The sequence below is a fragment of the Vidua macroura genome, chromosome 5 (assembly GCF_024509145.1).
Source record: "Vidua macroura isolate BioBank_ID:100142 chromosome 5, ASM2450914v1, whole genome shotgun sequence".
Classification (NCBI taxonomy): Eukaryota; Metazoa; Chordata; class Aves; order Passeriformes; family Viduidae; genus Vidua; species Vidua macroura.
Genome location: NC_071575.1, coordinates 6,486,826 through 6,503,411, shown reverse-complemented (window position 1 = coordinate 6,503,411; position 16,586 = coordinate 6,486,826). Strand labels below are relative to the sequence as shown.

Genomic DNA, 16,586 nt, shown 5'->3' with positions numbered 1-16,586 from the left:
AGTTCATTTCGGTTGACATATCTGAAACAGCCTGTGGAGTTAAGGGAGGGATTAATTTAAAACATTTTGGCCCAAAGTCATTTATCCCATGAACATAGCCCAGAAAAGGTTTCATCAAAGTAAGTACATATATATATATAATAGTGTTAGTTTTCCATTTAAACCTAGAATCATATCTAGGATCTCAGATAGTGAAAGGGGAAAGAGGTATTTTATGTCTTTCTAATTAGCTAATTACTCTTGTGACAAGTCTGTGTGCAAACCTTCCCAAGGTGATGGTACTGCAGGGATCTCTTGATGACAACAGTGTTACTATTCTCACTTCAGCAAGCTGCACTTCTCATTACTTCATTCTTAGGGTTCCTCACTTTCTGAAATAAAATAATAATTAGCTTTTTAATTACTGGTACACCAGTGGAGCCAATGTTGCTTGCTGTGGGTGTTTGAGAAACAGCCAATTAACCAAAGATAAATAGTTTTACCTGTTTCAACTTTTTGGATTTATGTAATCTTTTTTTTTTTCCCTTTTATTGTTTTTGGCAGTATCCACTTAATGTCATCATTTCAGTCCATTGCCACTAAATGAGTGGCAGTGTTAATGGAACTTATATTGTCTACACATGCTGGCAGATAAAAAAGGCTGACTGACAGCTGGAGAACAATTATAAAGGTTGTCTGATTTAATCCCTCTGCCTGAGCTACTTGTGGAATGAGCACAGTTGCAGTTCTGTGAATGTATTCATAAAAAATGTGGGCAGAATAATGAATGGCCTCTTGTGATTGCTTGCATTCACCTTGTATTTCTTTTCTCAGTCATCTCCTTTGCATGAAATAGGGCATCAAAAAAAACCAAATGTGCCTATTATTAATAGAGCTTAGCATTGGCCTGTTGGAAATACTGCCACCAGCTATAACTTTAAATATCACCTGTTAAGCATGGATTGAAATTATTTTCTTTATTACTCTAAAACTTCTTTTCCCCTGTATAACTGTTTTCAGATATCAGTGAGAATTTTATAAAGTATTAATTTCAAGTTAATTATAAGGGATAGAGAGAAGTGCAGGGATTGACAAGGATGCTTCTAAGTGCTAATTTCTTCCCTGTGTGCCATTTTTCTGCTATGTTTGGTTGGAAGATCTGCATGGAGGTGGTAAGACTGGAGGATCAACACTGGTGCACTCCAGTTTTGTTTCTGATGTCAGGAGCCTTCCAAGGAGCACTGAGAGCCTTTGAGGACACAATTTTATTGTAGCAAGGGACAGGGAAAGCTTAGCTGATAATGTTTCTCCTGTAGTAAGATCAGGCTACAAGAAAGAGCCAAGTGTGGGGGCCAGTGCTTGGCAGCAATTGTTTCTCCTGGATAAGGTGGCATTTAGAAGCCCGGGCCCCTGCAGACTCCTCTTCTGCCCTTCAAATCAAAATAGAACTTGAGTTACTTTTCATTAAATATTTTCTTTAAAGACCAGTCTCCAGTGATTTGTTACCTGGTTAGGAATTTCTTCTGGCAGTAAACATGTTACACGTGTAGGAAGTGATCTTTAAAGATGCAGTTGTGCTGAGGGCCACATCCTCAGCATCCCTCTTACAGAAAAAAAAACCCTACAAGCCCAAGAATGAAGATTCTGACAAAGATGCCCTGAGTGTGAAAGACCAAGTCAGTAATGTGGCAAGGGCTGTTTCAGAGTTTCCAAAAAGCCAGAGAGGGCAGATGAGCTCCCAGCATGGAGTTAATGCAATCAGGGCTAGTCCTGCTGCATTTACAGCTAGCTGGTGACTAATCTGGAATCTTGTTAACTCTGGGTATTTCTTAATAATTTTCCTTCCTATGTTTGGATCACTATGGGGAGGGACTCTGTGGAATATGTGTAAAGTGGAGATGGTAAATCTCCAGGGCTGAAGATAAGAGCTGTAGTGCCTTTGGAAAGAGGTGGGTACTTGCATCCATCTGTATGTGGCTTCTGCTGTCTAATTCTACATGGCCTCAAAAAAATTCAAGTCCTTGATCAATCCCTCTTCCCCAAAAGCATCTCTTCCTTTTACTGGTGCATGCGGAGAAAAAGCTTGTGCCTGCCCAGGCATGAGACAAGAACTAATTTAATTATTTAGTGGTGTAATATTTTTTTCTTTTTCTATTCCCCTGCAAATGTAGGACCAAATTGAGAGCTGGTGTAAAATGGTTGAGATGCTGCACACAAAGGAATTACTGCCATTTTTGTCACTTCTGAGTATTATCCAGGGACCAGTTTAATGAAACAAATTAAAGACTTTGTGTGTGTTAGCAGTAGTGTAGAAAAAAATCTGTGGTTTAGTCCAGACTGCTCATCAGGAGGTGACATTTATACAACAATCTTCCAGTAGGTGTATTATGTTTTACTAGAAGCCAGTTCAAATAAAGCTTCTGTAATTTATAATGGCCTATTCCACAACACTTGCTAAGTTGAAAAGAGCCAACTAATAAAGACATCTTAACTTACAGAATAATTTAAGGAGTTAATAACCCTTCCTTTGAGCATATGGGTCTGGCTTTAATAAACTTCAAATCTGCTTTTTGTTCTTTTAAACAGGAAGGATCTGATATTGAGAAGGGCTGAACACTCGGAATTTCAGCTGCAATTGACGGCGTGTGTTCAGCACCTTGGAAAACCAACTCCTAAATCAATGTCAGTTAAATCTGAATTTAAATGGGTTGAGTTGAGGAGGCTGAAAAAACTCCGGGGATTCTTAAGTGGGCATATGGAAACCCTTAAGTCCAATTATTAGTGATAGCCACTTTGGAGTCACCTCCGTGAGGCTGGTGGAAAAATTGGTACAAGTGAAGTGAGTCTCTGCTTCTCACTAGCCCCAGCCCCTCAGCTGGAAATTTTTAAAGTATACTTAACTGAAAATCCAACTTTCTGCTGAAATAAAAAGGAGGGGACATAATTTGACAATTTGTAATAGGAATTCCCAAGGGCAAGCCACTTAATACCAGGTATAAACAGCAGTGATGTAATTTCTACTTAACGTGTGTCTGCTTAATGGAAAAGAAAAAAGCCTAATAGTTGGCACTGTATCATGTTCTTACACAGGAAACATTTAAATCTAAGGAATGGATGGGCAAGAGACTGAGGAGTGCTTTCTCCCAGAACCTCCCCTTTGTAGATGGGCTTGAGATGTGTTTGTGGACTGGGAGTTTATTGTGTTTGTTTTGTGTCTATATTGATCAGGCAAATCCTACAGAATTTTCCATTTCTTGCTTAGATAATTCATGATCTGCCTCCTGTCTCTGGCACCTCTGGGACCTTGGCAAACCAGGAGGTACCTGGCATTGGTGCTACCAAACCCATCTGTCCTAAACCTGCCTGTCCACCTGTCCATCATCTGTCCTAAAATCATGGAAGGAGTGAGAAAGCTTTCTCCTTGCTCTTGTGTTTTTACCAGTGTAGTCTGGATTAAAAGAAGCCACAGCAAGCAGAGCCAAGCTCACTCTGATACAAGTGGGATTGGGATTTTACTGATGTGGAAAGGTGGTTTAAGAGACCCAGCCTCCAAACTTCACTCATGGTTGCAGGGCTGGTTAGAGCCCATGATGTCAGTGCAGAACTACCACCTCTTTCAGCTGGGGGACATTGTGTCCCTAGCTGTTGTGTCATGGCAATCCTGGACTTTTCCTGGCAACCTTCTGTAGTGAAAAACCTTTTGAAGGGGGGGGGGAACACAGCAGACTTGAAGAAACAAGTGTCCTGTGTGCCTCTGGGCACCTAGCAGGAGGTGGGTAACCATGAACCTTGGTCTTCTGTGACCTCAGGGCTCATTCTATTCAGTTCCTTTATTATTTCTTTAATAAAACTACTAACCAAAAAAAAACAACTGTTGTGTTTCAATCTCCAATCCCAAGTTGAAAATAATGTTGCAAAATTGCCTGTTTAGCCTAGATCTGATTTTACTGTGTCAGAGGCGATTAAATGTCAAAGGCAAACTAAGCATATGATAGTGTTTCAGCAAGAAACAGCCAGGTCAGAATATGAACCAGACAGAAAATACTGGTCTTGATTCACTTTCAAGGTCCTCTCATCTCCTAATTCATGGGAGCTTTTTGCTAGTGGCTTTAATGAGAAATATCGGATCCTTATTTAATGGGGATTTCTGAATTTGTGAAATACATAATGTAAGTGTTCCTGTGGTCAGTGAGGGTTCTTCCAACTCTACTTTGTGTTGTAGAGGATGAGGAAGGAAGTTTTTTACCAGACATGTAGGATTATTTCTCAGCAAAAGGGATTCCCCACTCCCAGAGTGCAGACGTCAAGCCAGCGTGGAACTACAGAGCTCGCGTTCCTGCTCCTGTTTGGAAAAGGCCACTCTTCGCTGCAGGTGCCGCAGCCGTGCCTCAGCAGAGGGGGCACAGACCAGGACACGCAGCCAATTTCAGAGCTGAGGAGGCCCTGGGTGCCCAGCACATGGCTCCTTTTGCTCTGCAGCTCTTCTTCCTGGCTGTGCCCACCTCTGGGTGGGTGCACCAGGCTGGGGCTAGAAGCAGCTTGAGAGACTGGGGAAGGTGAGACCAAGAAAGGGATTTTTCCTGGGCAACTTAGACCACGAGACCTCCAGAGAGGCACAAGGACAAAGATGCAGAAGCATCCAGTGCTGGCCCAATGCTGATCTTCCTGAGCCAGTGGGAATTTTGTCACTGATGAGGCCAGTGGGCTCAGGCTGAAGCCAATAGGGCCCCCATATGGACATCTTACCTGTGGGATCTCAACAGGATGGACAACCCCAGTGCATCTGCAGGGACATAGTGGAAGCAAGCCTAGATGACTTTGAGTGGATTTAGGCTTTTGCACCATGGACCATCCTATAAAGGGATTAAACCAAGCAGTTTTTCTTTCTTTCCCTTTTCACCCTACAGATAGAGAAGGACTCTTGTTTTGCAGATAAGCACTGCTTGTGATTATGGGAGAGGACTTTCCCAAAGCAGAAATGAAACAGAACAAATGCATCAAACCCAAGGCATTTAATAAAATAAAACATCTCTTTTCTGCCCCCTCCCCCCCCCCCCAAAAAAAAAAAAAAAAAAAAAAAAGCTAGGTTAAAAATATGTAGCTATACATTGGTTGCAAAGGAGAGAAAATTCCTTCTTGGAGTACAGAGTAACTTTTCAAAACAATGCAGCCCACTAAACAAACGTATTTGGGGGATTGGATGGAATTGGCCAGGCAAGCTTTCTTTCCTTGGCTTCTCTGTTAAAAGCATCATAGGTGGAGTCTTTGGTGACACTTTTGGCTGTAGCTGGAATATCTGCAATACCAACATGATTTTTTTTTGCTATCCTGGAACTGGTGGTGATGGTGTATGCATTACTTCTGTAGCATTTCATGGCAGACATGCAAAAAGTTTCTTTCATCCCTCTCCTGAAGTTTGCATTATAGATGGAATAGAGGGTTGGCTTAGAGGCTGAGGAACTGAAAGAGATCCAGGTGATGGCCAGGAAAAGCAAGGAGCTCTTTCTGTAGTCTGTTTCCTGTGGGTGCCACAACTGTACCATGAAGAAAGGCAGCCAGGACAGGAGAAACATCAAGTTTAACATTAAGAACATCTTAATGGTTTTCACTTTTGTTCTTGGAACAATATTTGTTGTTCTCCTGACAGTCATTCCATCTCCGCCTATTCTCCAAATGTATTTAATGACTTTCTGGTAAAAAACGATAATGAAGAGGGATGGGATCGTAAATACCAAGAGGAGATGGATGATACTGTAGGCAGATCCTTGCCAAGAACTGGGGAGAAAAAAGTTGCAGTGGTGGTCGCTGCTGGAGCTGTAGAGAAAACAGGCCGGTGACGCAAACAGAGCACCACAGAGCCAGGAGGCCAAAATCATTTTTTTGGCTTTCCCCCTGGACACTTTGAAACTCAGGGGGTAGACAATGGTGTAGAATCGATCCACGCTGATGGCGAGGAGCACGTAGATCTGGACCCCGGGTGTGAGGTACTGGATGTACCTGACCAGCCGGCACACCCCGCTGCCCAGCATCCACCGCCCGGAGCTCAGCTGCAGCAGCAGGAAGGGCGCGCTCCCCACACTGCTCACGAGGTCAGCACACGCCATGGACACCACAAAGTAGTTGGTGGTGGACTGTGTCCTCCTGCTCCTGTGGATCACTAAGCAAACGAGGAAGTTTCCCAAGACAGAGATCAGCCACAGCGCTCCCCAAACCACGCTGGCAGCTGCGATTTCCCCCGGCCTCAGCCCATATTCTACCAGAGAGTGGTTCCTGCTGGGGCCAGCTCCCAGGGCTGGAGGTTCTGCCATGTCGTAGCCAGCAGGAGGGGAGGAGACTTCGGGGCTGCTCATGTTCTGCAGCAGGAGCAAGGTAAGGAGAAGAACAGGACCACTGCTGTTATCCATGCTGTGAGGAAACTCGGCTACACCTTTTGCTCAGGCTGCAGACAGAAAGGAGAGAAAAGGTTCTCTTGAACAGCTGTGTATGAAAAGCCCATCTTAACCTACAAAAGAATATTCTCTGTAGTAGAAATATATACTGTAACTTCTGTATTTCTGGGCTAACACTGAAATACAGCTTCTGGGTTCCACTGTAGCTGGTGGTACAACAAGTTGTGTCAGGGGAATCCACCCCATTCCCTGGCTGGTTTGAGGTGGCTGCCAGCCTTTCATGCCCTTTCACATCCTTTCACTTTTTTTCCACACAGCCCCACTCCATATCTGCACCGTGTGCAGCATGACCCCAACCCTGCCTTTGTGGGGGGGATGAGAAGGGCAGGACCTCTTGGCCAACACAGAGGGTCCCCAGGTAATACGAGGCCTCAGTCCAGAGAAATTTCTGGACCATTACCATGTATGTCCACAGGCCCTGACCAGACCAGGTTATAGCCCCCCTTTTCATGTGGTTTTCCTGAGAGCAGGATGTCTGTGGTGGGAAGCCCTTCCCTTGGGGCAGGGGTGCTGCCCAAGGAGACTTCCTGGGATTGAGGATACTCACCATCAGCCCCACACCCCTGGAAGAATGGTTGTTTTGATCTTGAGTGATCCTTAGACCCTTGTGGACGAAGTGAGCTGAATTTCTGGGAGCCCTTCAGCCCTTGGGGTGTGCACTTTGGGCCATTGTTCTTGTCCATGGAGTAACAATGTCCCCGACTGGTGACACCAAACCTATCACCTGTCAAATGTCACTACCTGTGAATTACAGTTTGTCTGAGGGTGTTACCTGTGTGAAATTGTTCTCCTGCACCTTTCTGGCAGACACACCACAGATGGTGATGGGTGTGGCCTCCCATTCTATGCCTATACTGCTAGATAGTTTCCAGTGTTGGGTTTAGCCAGATGGTTGGGTTGGCCTTAGCCTGTCACAGGGATAAAATGGAAAAATAGCTCATTTTAGTGGCTATGCATATTCAAACACCCTGCTTCTGTCTGATGTTCTTTCAGTCATCATCTTGACATGCAAAGTCTTTTACTCACTAGACAAACAAAGCCTTTTCTATGGGTCTACTGTGAGAATGCTGAACTCCAGAGCTTGACACTGTGCAAGGTAATTCAGGATTCAGTTAATGACCGGAAGATCAAAAAGTTCATCTGGGAAGCCAAATGAACAAGCTCAAAAAGCCACCACCATCCTCCTCAGCTTTCCAAGTGATCCAGATTCCCAGGTTTGCCTTCTGATGGGCTTTTCCCAATACTTCATTGATGCTTTTTGCTGTGCCTACTCTGGCTCTGCATCTATACTTATTATTTTCTCCTTCTCTTCCTACTCAGAGGGAAGCCTGAAAGCACAGAGCCATAGGATGAATTTGGGACCTTGCTCCTTGTGCTGCTTTGCATGTCTCCTTCAATAATGCAGTGCAAAAAAATTGTCAGATGTGGAAGAAGTAATAATTTCTTGGTGTGGTTATAGAAGACCTTTTTTCCCCTCTAACTTTTTAGAGCCTGTACTTACTGTGGCTGTTTGTGTTATGTGAGGGGGCACTGTCAGCAGGTCATACATTGCCCCTTGTCCCCTCCTCTGCTGGAGGGCTGTGGGTGCTGCCCAGCCTGGCCTTGCCTTCCCCTTCATCCTTGGTTGCCTTCCCTTTTTGTTTTCTTAGTGGCTTTGCCTGGCAGATGATTCCTGATTTCTCAGAGGGCTCCTGCTTGTCTTTCCTCACCCTCCATTGGATGGATCTTCCCCCCTGGAGAAATCCTGCTGTCACCAGCTGTTGGCAGGGCATTTGGGCTGCTGTGTCTGCCGGAGTGGCAGGATGCAATGTCAGTGCAACCTGCTAAATTACCTGTTAGAATTATCTGTAATAAAATAATACACGTGGAGGCTATTCACTAGATAGAAAGGAACATTACAGGAAAATTTTCTTCCTTAATTTCCCTTCTTGCCATGCATAAGTATGTGCCATTTAAAAATAGCCAGCTGTACAAATTAAGCCTCATAGAAGAATAATCAGATAAAATGTCTTGACCAGTACTGAAGAGCAGTGGAAGTCTGGTACAAGAATGAAATGGCCTTTCTAAGCTGTTAAAATAGGCAGAGTTGCTAACACTGTTCTTGTGATATTTCTCCTTGTGAGCCAAATCTTCTCTCCGTGTCTGCTCAGACCTGACACATTTAGTTTTGCAGGTGGGTGAACCCCAAAACAGCTACAGGGCTGTAGTGCCTAGATAATACTTTTTGGCTTTTTTTTTCTAATGCATCTTGTTTAAGAGTCAGCCCAACCACTGTTCACGGGAGAGCTTGGGTTACCTGCAAACAGGCCTTGGAGGAGACAGGAATTGAGCAGCCCTGGGCAGAGAGCAGTGTGTGACCCAGTGGAGAGCAACCAGTGGGTGTCCAAAGGAAGGAGGATTCCAGGAGATGAATCCAGCTGCCCTGTGTCAGTGCTTTCCTGGCAGAGGAAGCAACACGGGGGTGGGAAGGGCTGCCCATGCACAGATGGTTCTTGTGTGCTGCTGCTTTCCTCACCATCAGTGGAACAGGAGAGGCACCCACCAGAGGGACAACTAATGCTGAATTTTTTGATTCTTCTTCGGAAAACTCCCAGGTCATTTAGCCCACTGCCCACGAGGCACAGGTGAAAATATAGTTGCAATTATAGGGAGTTTAACTAACTTGAGCCTAGGATTTCACTGGTTGTACAGCAATTACTTGTTTTATTTTTCAAAAAAGTAAAATACGATCTGATTAATCACTGTACTCTGACATTCCTGCATTCCTAGTCATAAGTAATTTTTTTCTTCAAATTGACCAGAAATGAATTTCTTTTATTTCAAATTCAAGCCTATTTTCCTTATGTGGCACTGAGATCAGGATCATGCCCTGATTTAGTACTAAGAACATAAGTGTCTATGGCCCAGCATATATTTTTCTTCAGTGAGCAATTCTGGTTTTTATTAGTCTGTTTTTTATAGTGAAGACTTTAACTTTTACATTATGAGTAATGCTCCAAAAGAAAACAGGATCATAAAAAGCTCAGCATAGGCACAACTCTTTATGGATCTGAGATGCAAATAACTGGAGATACCATGGCTTGCTACAGTATTTATCCCCAATTCCCATGTCTATATTTGCTACATTGTTTGCCGAAATATGCTTATTAGTTAGTGAACCCTTCAACTTGCAAATATCAGGTCCATAAAAACCAATGGTGACTTCTGTCAACTCCCTCTGCCCCAAAGGTCCATAAGCAAAAGTTTAGAAGCACAACAAGTCAAAATTATGTATAGCAAGTAGGTGAGGCCTAATTACATTTTTAGGTAACAAAAATGCTTGTATTAATTTTCCCTTTAAACCAATATAATACTGACCTGAATAGCTGCTTTCCAGTAGTTGCGAGTCTGCTTGGATTCAGCAGTGCCAAAAATCTCACTTTGTCTTTCAAGCATTTTAGAGTGGGAATCCTTTTAAAACTGGTATGAGGCCTTTCTGTATTTCTATTTAAAAACCTATTTCTTCGTTGTCTAGGTTTGGAAAGACAGGTGTCTGCTAAGGAAGGCAGGAGCCTCTCCTGAAATGGAAAAAAAATGTAGACCCTTTGCTTCTGAATTGTTATAAATTTGAAATTAAGGGGGGCTCTCAGGCAAAAATATGGGAGCAGGAATAACAGTTTTTTATTAGGGAAGAAAATAAAAAGATAAAATAAACAATGCAGTGAACCAAAACAACACTGACAGAGTCAGAATACAACCTGACACCCTGTTGGACAGGGTGTTGGCAGCAGTCCCATTGGAATTGTGGCTGCAGTCCTCCTGGAGTGTCAGGTGTGGTTCTGCTGGAGCAGTGACCCTGCAGAAAAGGGTGCAGTCTTCCTCTGAAGAGACAGTGGAAGAGGCAGCTGTTCCTCTGGGAAATCCAGTGCAGAAAAAGCTGTGCTGGTGTTCCAGAAACTCAAGACTATATGCAGGTAGGAATGCTTGGCTCCTCCCTCTGGGTGGAGCATCTCACAATGAGATGCTGCAACTTTTATCAGCCAGGCAGTGACACTCAATGGCCCATTATCAGCAGATGTCTCCCCAGAGGGAGGATTGATTGTGGAAGAAATAAGGAAAAACTGCCATACAGATGGCAAATAGAATACATCTTGCTTTTCAATCTAGGACATTCGTGCATGAGCTTTGGAAAAGAACGAGCATGCGAGATGACTCATAATCATTGAAGAGGGATTTCCTGGTGCCACAGTTCCATTTTACTGACCTTAATTTGCAGTTTGGAAACCAAATAGCTCCATTTTGAGCTGATAGCTCTCCATAACAGATCTGTTACTTAGAGATAACAATTTGAGCCACAAAAATTTCATGAAATCACTGCCACGTACACTTGTCTGCTGCACAAAGCCCATACGGCATAGGCACTGTGTGTTTGCATGTTCACTGTCCTGTCTAAAAATGCAGCACCCATTAGAGCAAAACTAATAAGATTCAAAAAGGAATGCAGGAAATGGGATTTTAAAAATGTTTCATCAAAAGAAAAAGCATTTTGTTTCCCAAGTAGTGTTTTTCAATATTAGAAGTACAGCAAATAAGCAGATCATTGTACATTACTTGACCTAAGCACTAGCAGAGGGGCTTTTTTATTCAACATTTTTTACCTCTCTGTATCATAGCTGCAAAACACCAGACAAGCATTGGCCCAGCAGATTATTTCAAAAGCACTAAGCTGGTCATTTAGTCCATAAACTTCCCTCTCTGGAGAGTATATCGGGAAGAGCTGCCAGACTGGAAGAGAAATGCTTCATCTAAATGAGTGTAATCAACATTAGGAGTGTGAGCAAATTGAATCAGAGTGGGGGAGGGGGGCTTTTGTCTGGCTGTGAGATGCTAGAAGATGACATCCACCGTGCCTAAATTCAGATGAACTGCCCTGTGTGTGCAATGTGCCAGTGTAGAAATCCCTTTGTAGAGGAGTGCAGTGTTTTAGCCTCTCTCTGTCCCTTGATGTACGGAGATGACTGTTGTGCATATTGAGGCCATTTAGTCCTCCTGCTTCCAGTGGAGGAATGTGGATGCATATGCTTCTGTAAGCACTCAGGTTCCCTGCCAGTCCTTTTCTCTGCTCTGGTGCTCAAAAAAATCCCCAGCTCTTTGCCCTGCTCCTCTTACGAAGGCGTTTCTATTCTCTGGGAGGCTCTTCTGAAAATCTCTTGAGGTGAAGTGTGTTCCTCCTCACTTTACGTATTCTAGTATGTGGGGACAGGAAACATCTGCCCCTATTTTATCTGGAGAATAACATGTTTTGAGTGCAGTGAAGCCTTTGAGATCCGTACCTGCACCTCACGTACTGCTGCCTGAGCTCTGGCTTCACCCAGCTGGTGGAGATCCTTGTCCCACAGCGTGGACAGCCAAGGATGGCATGGCTGTAAGCAAGGATTGGCTCATGGATGGAGCCCTCAGTGCTGGTGTGGACATGGCTCAGCTGATGGCAAAAGCTTCTGAGCTGAACTGATTGAGTGAGCTGATCGGTGTTTTTGCATCTTACATCAGGATCTGAGGGCCTAGCCTGTACTGAGGGGTGAGGTCATGGGAGCAGGAAGTATGGATGGAATCAAATAAAAGTAGGAAATGTTCTAATTTTCAACATATCTAAAGAATATCTGCTGTGTGTTGGAGGAAATTCAGGGCACCCAGGCAGACTCTTAGCCATCGGCCTTCTTTAGCTCTTCAAGTTCTTTTCTAACTATTTTAACAAGGTATTGAAACTGAGGACAAGGATATAATACTGCAACAGCTGCTGGGATTGGAATAAATTTTTATTTCTTGTACTGGCTGCTTGGGGAAGAATCCTTTTTCAGCTTCATCCTTCTAACTGAGCTTAGTAAGGAATGAGACATGCAGTAGCTAAGTGGAACAAGAACAGGGTCCATTCTTCCTTCTGGGTCTGTCAGCTCACACCTGGAGCACTACTGTGACCTGGAGCAATTAATTGGTTAAGGGCAATTCCACAAGGTATGATTTTGATGAACAAGGAGGATTCAAACCTCTACACAAGTCCAAGTAATTGCATTTTGGCTGAGACAAAATTAATAGATGTTGCCAACTCCTGAAGTTCATTGTGGTTTTAAACGCTCGGAGAGCAATGGCTTTTCCCTGCATCTGGAGGCAGTGAATTTTTCTCATGTATTTACTGGGGGTTAAGACTGACCTAGAGGAAGTTACTGTAGGTCTATTAATCTGGGGTAAGTTGCTAAAACCCAGTAATTATTCATGCACCTAAACCTTGAGATGTTTTTTTCTCTGTTGACACTGAGAAGGAGCCCTTACTGTAACTGCAGATTGACCCAACATCATGCTCTGGTCCAGGTACAGGCAGTGGTAAAATAGGGGCCATATCTGTGCTCAGTGTTACCCAGATAGACACCCTCACCTCCTCAGTTTACAAACAGTTTACAAACAGGTTCACAATGGTTGGAAGTCTCTTCTTGGAGATGTAACTCTTGCTCCCACAGGACAGCCCCTCAGGTTTAAGTGTTTCAGGGCTTTATTTTATCCTCCCGCTGCTGAGATTAGTATGCAAAACTCGATATTAGCCCTAAATGTCTAAAAATGTATATATAAAAATGGTGGCAGAACCCCCATCTGTGCCCAGCGTGACTGTGGGGACACAAAAAAGTCAAGCAAGCAGAAGAAGGACTGACCTAATTTCCAACTCTGCTGTCACAACAGTTTCCACCTACTGGAATCATCCAAGAAGAGTGTAGAGAAGCTTGAAATACAACTTTGGAGGCGTTTTTTCCTCCCTAATGGGGATTGAGTGTGTCCTTGGGCATGGCTAGCCTGTACCCTTCTGTGAATCAGAGGTAAAAATATAGATGCTCTCTCCCACGTGCTTGCATTAATTTTTGGCAACACCAGGCCCTCCCCACATTCTTCTGCTTGATGTGAGGAACACGACACTTACCAGGGCTGCTTTGCCATGGTGGGTGTTGACAGATAAGCAGTGGTAAATCTCACGCCTGGCTGGTTTCTCTGCCCATCTCTTGGAAATTCGCACCCTCTCCCCCACAGGGAAAATGCAGCAGCTGCAGTGAAGACTTGGGCAGCTCAGCCCACCCTCTCACCAGCAGGGAGCACAAGTTTTCCCCCTAGGAGAACCTGAGGAATTTTTTTTTTTTTTTTTTTCTGTTGGGTTTGTGCGGAAAGGTTATGCAGAAAGGAATTCTTGACAGGAAGTTTTGTGAAAATGGCTTTCTCGTCACACAAGACGTTCATGTGGCAACAGGAGATTTTTGCAGTGGTGTGAACATTTGTGCTGGGATGTGACAGTTCCTGTCACAGGGCTCTTGACCCTTCTTGGTCACATGGAACTGGTGCTCATAGGGCACACACCGTGTCAGACACGGTGACAGAGAGTGGGGTGGCGGTGGTGGCTTATAATCATAGATGCCTGAGGTGCTTCCAGGAGGACTTATCTGATAGGAATAAGAGGAGCAGACCTGCACGAGCAGTAGAACAACACTCACGTGGGCCTCTGCCTGGGGATACAGCCATTAGTGAGAGCATTTCAGTCTTCCTACACCAGCTGGGCTGGAGAAGCTGGGAGGGCTGAAGGCCGTGCACAGCCTGAAGCTGTGCGGTGAAGCTGCATGGTTGGAAATTCCTGATGTGGAGATGATTGTGGGAAGGGAGTCCCTCTGCTGGGCAAGGCTCAGGGAGGATAAAAGCAGCCCAGGAGAAGCCACTGAGGCAAGGTGTCAGCCTGCTGGTAGCCCCTGATCTGGAGATGCCTTCATGGATGGGGTGCCAGTTGCAAGAACTGTGTTTGCTGCCTGCCAGAGGGGAAGTCTAGGGAAAGATGGAAGCTGTGGAATGTAGAAATCCCAAACACACAAGGGCTGCGTCATGTTTTGGTGCTGGGAGAACTGGTAGGGAGGGTGAGCCGACTCCACCTTAGAATGTTGGGGTTTGTCCTGCGTTGTCTGACTGAAATTGTTCTCTGTTAAACACCTGAGAGAGGGCGCTCTGTGGGGCTGCAAAGGAAAATGCAGTTGGAGGTCATATGGTGTGACCCAGGTGTGGGAATTGCACTGCACAGCTCTGCAAACAGAAGCCTCACAGGAGGGCTGCGGGGGAGGGAGAGTCTGCAAGCTCTTACTTTGAGACAAGGAGCACAGCTCCTCAGATATGTCTAAGGTGTAGAGATTCCTCCCCTTACTGACTCATCTGAGACCAGAATGCTTAAAATAAATCAGAAATCAAGCTTACTCATAATCAAGTTTCAAAAAAATTCCATGTTTAGACACCCAAATAATCTTTTAAGGATGCCTCTGGGTTGGCAACCGGTTTTTCTGCAAACCAAGCCACTTGTTTAAGTGGTTAAGAGTGACTTTAACAACAAGCCTTCAAGAACCACATCTGAGAACCTTTGCCAGAAAGAACTGGCTATGAATCCTGCCTCATACACACAAATGGCCTTTTGAAAGCAGAAGGCAGCTTTACTTCCCCGTTACTCTGTGGAACTAACATACTGTTTGACATGCTGGAAGCCAGCTGGATAAATGAGAAATATTGCTATGCATTCTTAGACAGTCTGTGCCTGAATTAGCTAAACCAGAGCAGCCCTCTTGCCTGTGCTGGCTATGGATAAACAAAGATTGCTCTGCCTGTGGGGTTTCCCTGAGTAGCTGCACCAAGGCACCCACACGGAAAAAGGGAGACAGTGCTTTCAGAAAGGATGTTTCCAAATTAATGACCGAAAAATACAAAAGCAGTTGTTCCATAGCAATAACGTGAGGAAGGAAGAAGCTGCTTGAATGTATTTAGAGACAGAAAAAAACGGATTAACAGATCGGACTGCTCCATTGCTGTAAAGTAATTTTCTGTTTTCACTGAACTGATGTCAGGAGATTGTTTCAAACAAATAAGTAACATAATTGAAAGATAATGAATATAGATAGAGAGAATGTAGATTTGTCCAGAAAATATAGGTAGTTATTCTGCAGTAATTCTACACAGCCCCCCCTGCTTTCAGCAGAATAAGCTTAAAATTCAAGCCCCACAGAACATTTTCTCCTGAGAAACGAGTCCTCCTGGCTAATCCCCGAGTGATTTAAATGCACATAAGCAAATACACATAAGATAAATTACTGGGAAAGATCATGTCGTTTGCCTCCGCAGGGAGAATTACCCCTTTAGCTCCAGCAGTGCTCAGCACAGCCCCATGCATCCACATACCTGCTCCAAAGCATAATCCCAGAGGCGCTGGTCTCCTCCTTGCTCTGTTGGTTATCCCAAGCGAAGCCACGGCTGGAAAGGTCCCGCTCATACTGGGAACCACGAGGTACCTCCAGGGCTGCAGCTGCCTCTGCCCGGCTGTTCGCAAAGCCGCCGGAGGGGAAGGACGGGGTATTCCACCCCTCTTCTGCACCGGAGGAAAAAAAATGACGTTTCGCAGGGGTGGCCGCTGCCCAGCTCCTTTCTGTGTCATGTGGGATGCGGATCATGCGGCCGCCCCCCGGCAGGTCCCGGGCGCGCCTCCCGCCCCGTCGGGGCCATCAGCACCACGGACAGCGCCGGGAGCGGCGGGGCCGCCACACCGGGGGGACACCGGGGGGACACCGGGGGGACACCGAGGGGACACCGGGGGGACACCGGGAGGGCCCCAGGGCTGAGCCGCCCCCGGCCCGTGGCGGGCCCGGCTGCCGGCGCTGACGTGCCGGTTGCCATGGCGAGCGCGGCGGCTGGAGAGGATGCTTTTCTCCCACCATGGTCGCCATGGGACCCCGCCGATTGAAAGGAAAGAAGCGAATGAATAAGAGGAGGGAGGTGGAGAGAATATTTAACTAGTTTCCTCTGGGAATTTATGCCTTCTTTTTTTTTTTTTTATTCCCATGTGGATACTGAAACTCAGACAGCCTGGTCCGTTCCCCTGCTTTGCCCCCGATTTAAAATTTGGCACCCTTTTTATTTTTGGGGAATTGCACTGACCCAATTTCCTTGTGTTCTCTGTCACGTTCACTTTATTAAGCAAGTTGGAATAATAACAACCCCCGGCCCCCTCTCTTCACAAACGTTTTTCCTGCAGAATTACAACGGCTCCATAAATTGTATTAAACTGCAAGACTGAGGAAGGAAGGGATCATTTTAGTCCTGACAAACTTCCTACCTGTGAACTAA

At 45.1% G+C, this 16,586-nt stretch overlaps 1 protein-coding gene across 1 annotated transcript; it reads right to left on the bottom strand.

The window, feature by feature from the left end:
* Nucleotides 1-5,066: 5,066 nt before the first annotated feature.
* LOC128807466 (probable G-protein coupled receptor 19) lies at nucleotides 5,067-16,071 on the bottom strand. Its single transcript, XM_053977902.1, has 2 exons — nucleotides 15,645-16,071; nucleotides 5,067-6,418 (listed from the first exon to the last, which is right to left on the bottom strand). The coding sequence occupies exon 2, from the start codon at nucleotides 6,381-6,383 to the stop codon at nucleotides 5,154-5,156; it is 1,230 nt and encodes a 409-aa protein (XP_053833877.1). The 5' UTR covers nucleotides 6,384-6,418; nucleotides 15,645-16,071; the 3' UTR covers nucleotides 5,067-5,153.
* Between the last annotated feature and the right edge of the window lie 515 nt (nucleotides 16,072-16,586).

Excerpts from the sequence above, each read along its gene's own strand:
- LOC128807466 (XM_053977902.1), bottom strand. The coding sequence starts at position 6,383 with ATGGATAACAGCAGTGGTCCTGTTCTTCTCCTTACCTTGCTCCTGCTG.